Source organism: Coffea eugenioides, chromosome 1, assembly GCF_003713205.1.
Source record: "Coffea eugenioides isolate CCC68of chromosome 1, Ceug_1.0, whole genome shotgun sequence".
NCBI classification, from domain to species: domain Eukaryota; kingdom Viridiplantae; phylum Streptophyta; class Magnoliopsida; order Gentianales; family Rubiaceae; genus Coffea; species Coffea eugenioides.
In genome coordinates, this window is record NC_040035.1 from 2,218,703 (window position 1) to 2,224,727 (window position 6,025).

The following is a 6,025-nucleotide window of genomic DNA, read 5'->3' on the forward strand; positions in this document are numbered from 1 at the left end:
GGAAATTCTCTTCTCCATTTTAGCAATTGAATTCGAGTTGAGCTCAATCCAACCAAGTTGAACTATCGAATTCGAATCGAACATAAAGAAACTCAACTCGTTAACTCACAAGTCAGCTCGAATATATATATATATATATATTATTTTAATACTGAAATTACACATATATATGCCTAATATTTTTATCATTTATTAAGCAAAAAATGACAATTTTATTCATTTTTTAAAAGATACAAAATAATTATATTTTAGTTTTTAAGGTCGAGCAAGCTCAAACTCGAGTACTCGAGTTTGATTAGGCTCGAATTTGAAGTCGAGGACGAACTCGAATTTTACATTAAAAACTCGTCAAGTTCAAATTTGATAAAATTAAGTCGAGCTTAACTCTATTAAGCTAAAAGTGGACTTTCAAAAAGTAAAGACAGTAGGTAAGAGCCATCGCTGAGGTTCCCTGTTTGTGCCCAAAATAACTGCAAAGCACAAAAACTCAAACTGAAGACGGCGAATAGCATAGAATAAAGCTAGTGGAAATTTTCAGATAATTGTAGCTTTTCTGTCATTGTAACTAAAGCCCCAAAAGGAGAAACTTACCTTAAAAAAGAAGCAACCAACAATCATAAAAGCAGAGAGAGCTTAAAAGCCTTTATCAGTAGCAATGCTTGTCGCAACAAGCAGGTGGATTCATTAACAGTAGCAAGTCGCAACAAGCAGACTTGACCAACTACCGGACTGCTTTAAAACTTTGCGCTTAGAGTTAAATGTTGGAAGATACTCCACCAAGTTTTGTGCAACTTCATTGCTCAAACAGTACACACCTTCCTTGGCTACCTCAAAAATATGAAAGTTCATTTATGACTGATAAAGCAATTACTAGTCAAATAGTTCAGATAAATATGCAAGTTCATTATCAAGAGGTAAAAGTTTTGTCCCCTTAGAATTACAATTTTAAACAGAGTGAGATGACTTTAGCAATAATAACTTGAAATCCACAGAAGCAGAGCACGTAAAATAAACAAAAATAGACTATTTGTAGGCTATGCAGGCCAAAAGTTGATAGGCTATGCTAGTTGTTCTAAACGTTGATAGGCTATTTGTAGGAAATGCAGGCCAAAAAGTTATTGCGGTCTAGCCATATAGACGGTGCTGAAGAAGCTTCAAAATTCTAACCTCTGTTCGTGAAGCTATTCTTCTATCAATCCTACAAAAACAAAGCATAGAACAGAATATGAACAGAGGTATAGTAAAACATCAAAGCACGAAACAGAACAGGTGCTTGGGGTCATTCTAATTGATAGTTTCAAGAGTATTACTATTATGTTGTAAGGAGTAAATGAAGAGAACCAATATTTTGGACCTGATAAGAAATGCTAATGCCGCAGCTTTGAAACATAATAAATAGGACGATAAAAAGGGAGAAGAGAAAATTGTGAAAATAACCACGAAAGGGAGACTTTTTTAGGTTTTCTCACGAGAAGGTTAATCAGAGGGGGAGGTGAAGAGAAGGTGAGATTGATTGTAAAGCAAATTAAGAGCGTGGTTATTGAAGGCAATCTTACATGATTCAATTTGATCCGAAGATGAAAGTTGGTTAGTAATCGGTTATGCGTAGGTCTTGAATGTGAGAAACTTTGGACCACTGGGAGTCGGGGCCGCTGCTCTCAGGAGTGCATCTTTCTTCTAACAGAGGAGAACCAAAAACCACCAGAGATTTTAGTTTGGTGAGACTTCTCATGGCATCCGCAGAGGGTAGATGTCCAAGCTCTTTGAAACCAAATAACTGCAGCTCTTCAAGAGCAGCGAAGTTTCCGAACCAATCTGGCAGAGCTTTTATACCTCCAAAGTCGTATAGCGATAGTGACGTCAGAGCGGTCAAGCATTGGATCTGAGGTGGCAGGGACTCCATGTGTGGCAACCCACATAAGTATAATCCACGGAGTGCGGATGACGAAGAGGAGGATATCAATCCAGACCAATCAAACTCATCGTAAATTGAAGAATTTTCATGATCATCACCATCATCTGAGAAGGGACCAATTGTAAGCTCCCTTAAGCTGGTTAGGAAACCAAATCCTTTGGGCGTCATGCTTGTTTTCAGTTTGGAACACTTGACTAATTCCAGCTCCAAGAGAGAAGGCGTTTGTTGCAAATTGAGCGGAAAGGAGATAAGATTGTCGCAATAAGCCACCCGAAGCTTCTGGAGAGAGGTACAAGAGTGTAGCATGTCACCTGGCAGATTCGTCAACCCATCGAAACGAGCAATCACTAGCTCTTTAAGAGACGCAAAGTTTTGCAGGGGAAGGAGTTCTCTGCATCTGTCGCAGCTATAAAATCGCAAACGCGCTAACTCGGGGAGTGTTGTTGTTGTTGTTGGCAAATCCATTAACCATCGAGGAAATTGATCGCCCATAAAATTCCAAATTACCAACTCCTCCAAATTTGGGTGGGGTCGAAGACCATCTAACACATCTTCGTCGTTGTAGTTGTCGCCTTCTTGATCACTAGCCCACCTAAGTTCCAGCCTAAATAGATTTGCCTTTTCAGATAGTTTTGCTTCCTCAGCTCCTTCTTTACCCTTTACTAGTTCCAGATTGCTTATCCTCAAATTGCCTTTGAGATTCTTCAAGCTTCCAAGCTCTCCAATTCGTCGACCCTTCTCTCGACCCACGTTAAAGAACTCTAGTGTCTGAAGGCAAGTCAGTCGTCCCATCTCTAGCGGCATTTGAAATGCTTCATCAAGGGTGTAAAAGTGGAGATGTCTCAAGCTAATCAAATCGCACGTTCCCTTCAGAAGAACCTTAAGAGCGAAACTATTTAGCCTCAGTGTCTGCAAATTATAAAGTTTGCAAACAGATTCCGGCAAAGTTTCACTTGTGGAATCCTCAAAGTTAATGTACCTCAAGTGTATCAGTTTGCCAATTGAGATTGGCAGATTCTGATTTTCTTCGCCGGACAAATTCAGAACGTGCAGATTCTTCAACTTCTTTAGCATATCATCAGATAAGCTACCCTGACTCAGAAACAATGTATGAAGCAAATTTGATCGACTCTTAAGAAGATTTTTTGCGCCTTCTCCAAATGAGTCTATTACAAGACAACGAACCTGATTACTATTGTCTCCTGAACCAGTCTCCGAATTAATGAATCTAGTAGACTTTGACATTATTGATTTTGCGACGTCGTGCACCATATCATGCATTTTATGCCACCTTGTTCTCCCATATTTTCTTGCTTCTTCAAACAACGAACTCTGCAATAAAATTTCCAAGTAATATTCTCCAATTTCCTCCATTGTTTTGTTCTCAAGACCTGCATGGAGGAAACCTTCTGCCATCCAAAGTTCGATTAGCATATCTCCTTCCATCGCAGTATCCTGGGGAAAAATAGAACAATATGCAAAACATTTTTTGATGGCTGGTGATGGTAGATTATCAAAACTCAACCGAAGTATTTGCATGACACCATCTTCATCTCCGCTCAAATTTGAAAGCTCATTCATCAAAATCAATTTCCACTCCTCTTTTCTCTTCATGCGCAATAAACCTCCCATTACACTTGCAGCTAGCGGTAGGCCACCACATTTTTTTATAATTTCCTTTTTCATGACTTGTAATTGTTCGGGAATTTCTACGCCTGCATTGGCTTTCTCTGTTAGGATAGACCAACAATCATCATCAGATAGCTTTCCTAACACATAAGGATCATGTGTGGCCACAATGGATGCAGTTCGTTGTTTGCGAGTTGTCACAACACACCAATTTCCATTAGTTGCATTCAGCCCCCGTAACGAATGTAAGAAATCATCCCACAAGATTGGGCTTTCGGTCCAGACATCATCAAGAACAAGAAGATATTTTTTTCCCACAAGTTGTTCCCGAATTTTCCGGACGATGACATCCCTGCTGGTCATTCCATCATTTCTTTCCGTGAGTGATTCTAAAATCATTTTCAAAAGCCTTGTCACTTCAAAATTGTCGGACACACAAACCCAAATTTTTTTTTCAAAATGGCTATCAACTTGCTTCTTGTTGTATATCGATTTAGCCAAAGTTGTTTTGCCTAAACCTCCCATACCAGTTATGGGAAGAACAGAAACAACCTTCTCAGACAGGCTCAACAAAATCTTCACTATCTCTGATTCATCATCGGCTCTTCCAACCATTGGAGCAAGAACAGAGTCAGTCTGCCGATTTCTTGTGTCTCCAACAGCAGCAGGGAGGGCAGCAGGCACGACTGCCCTACTGAACAGTAGCAATCCGTTGGCTTCTTGATAGATGCCATTCAACTTCAGTTTGACGTCCCTGACCTTAGAAGCCATTCTCCAGCGAAAAGCAAGATTAATGTTAGAGAAGGAGAAGAAGCAGCATACCTTTCGCTTGGGTCGGTTTCGGGACTCCACCTGGTGACGAAGAGATTCATAGTGGAGCTCATCCAACACATTCTCAGCATCATAAGCCACCTCCTCGAGACACTTCAACCATCGTTGCACTCCGCTGCTTTGGTTTTGCTTTTCCTCAGCATCAGCCAGGACATCTTTGATAAAGCCAAGAGAAAGTGTCATGCTGGCCACATCCTTCTTGAACCCAACTAGCAAACCAATCCTATCAGAGGCAAGAGATACTGCCGTCTCCAAGGCAACCTGAATTGCGGCCTGAACAGTGGCACTGATAACAGGGTCGGCCATTTCTTCTTCCGTGGATATACAGCTCTGAGATCAAGATTTTTTTTTTTTTTTATGGAAGGTTTTTTGCAGCGAGGAACTGGTAATCTTATCTAGGCTAGTATAATTGGTTATGAAGAAAGGAGCATTAATAATTATTGCGCGTAGACGTGGAGTTCTTCTCTGACAAATTTGTAAGCTTTTGCATTGGCATGTTTACAGAGTAACTTTCTCAATTACTAATCAGGCTTGAGATTTTAAATTAACATGATCGGTATGAAGTCCCTAGCCTTCTACTCCTCTCTTTAAAATCTGCTAGCCTTTAATTCAGATCGGTATTAATCTTTTTTGTTATATTATTTCTTATTACTTTCTTTTTCTAGTTGATTTTGGATCCTTTTTTTTATTACTTTTCTAACTTTTTCTCCTCAAACTGGATGTCTCTCAATCTCTCTTGTGGGAATTCAACGTACTTTAAGATGAATTTCATTTTGCCATTATCAAGTTTGCACTTAAAGAATTAAAGTTCATATGGGGTTAAGTCATATACTAATTTCATATCTTTGACATTTATTTATCACAAACCTCAATTCTTCTTTCCTCTGGTGTTTCTTTTCTATATCAACTCTCCTTAATCCCATTATTGTCTCGCAGCATAATCCAGAAAGTGTCAGTATATAAGAATTCTTTTGAAGTAATTATTACTAATATATAGTTCCCGTTTCTTGTGGAATGTTCTGAATCTTTCCTAAAGCAACATTTTCCAATTTGAGTTCCAGAATTGTTGCAAAATTTTTGGTTTGCGCATCACTTTTGCACAGGGGCGGAGCCAGAAAAAAATCTTAGTGGGGGCAAAAGTAACACTAAAATTTTTTATCTACTCTTTTTCTAATTTTTTAAGCAAAAAAAAAAGTCTCATGCATCAAATCACCATTTCACAAGTTAAAATATTTATCAAATAACCCATTTATTAGTTATTACATTAACTAATCAATTTTCAAATTTCTTTAAAATAGTAATAGTCTCAAGCTCTAGAAATATATTTGCAAACAAATTTAAAATAATAATAATAATAAGTAATTGTTTAGAACCTGATTTTGATGGTCTCTTAAAGTTGGTGAAAAGAGCTGCAAAATGTGGCGGATCCAAGTTCTAGAAGATCAATTGATTCTGGTGCAATCTCTAAATAGGATAAAGTGATCAAAAGAAAGAGTAACAAACTTTGGTTGTGGAAAAAAAAAATGGCTCTCGTATGTATGTTGGGGAGTGGGGACAACCAAGAGCCAGATGAGCAAAGGGAAATTGGGGAGTGGGGACAAAGGAAGTAAATGATAATTGGATAAAGTGATAAAAAGAAAAAGTAGTTGG

At 38.4% G+C, this 6,025-nt stretch overlaps 1 protein-coding gene across 3 annotated transcripts; it reads right to left on the minus strand.

The window, feature by feature from the left end:
- Positions 1 to 432: 432 nt before the first annotated feature.
- Positions 433 to 4,899, minus strand: LOC113751483 (putative disease resistance protein RGA3). Of its 3 annotated transcripts, none has more exons than XR_003464828.1 (3): positions 1,557 to 4,899; positions 1,168 to 1,198; positions 433 to 470 (listed from the first exon to the last, which is right to left on the minus strand). XR_003464828.1 is itself a non-coding variant. In XM_027295514.1 (2 exons), exon 1 carries the CDS (start codon positions 4,679 to 4,681, stop codon positions 1,589 to 1,591), a length of 3,093 nt encoding a protein of 1,030 aa, XP_027151315.1. In that variant the 5' UTR covers positions 4,682 to 4,899; the 3' UTR covers positions 477 to 1,198; positions 1,557 to 1,588. The 3 variants fall into 3 exon arrangements, 1 of the variants encoding a protein (XP_027151315.1); XR_003464826.1 differs by lacking the exon at positions 433 to 470 and adding an exon at positions 737 to 824; XM_027295514.1 differs by lacking the exon at positions 433 to 470 and having other exon boundaries at positions 477 to 1,198.
- Positions 4,900 to 6,025: the final 1,126 nt, after the last annotated feature.

Coding starts and splice junctions, on each gene's coding strand:
- LOC113751483 (XM_027295514.1), bottom strand. CDS start 4,681: ATGGCCGACCCTGTTATCAGTGCCACTGTTCAGGCCGCAATTCAGGTT.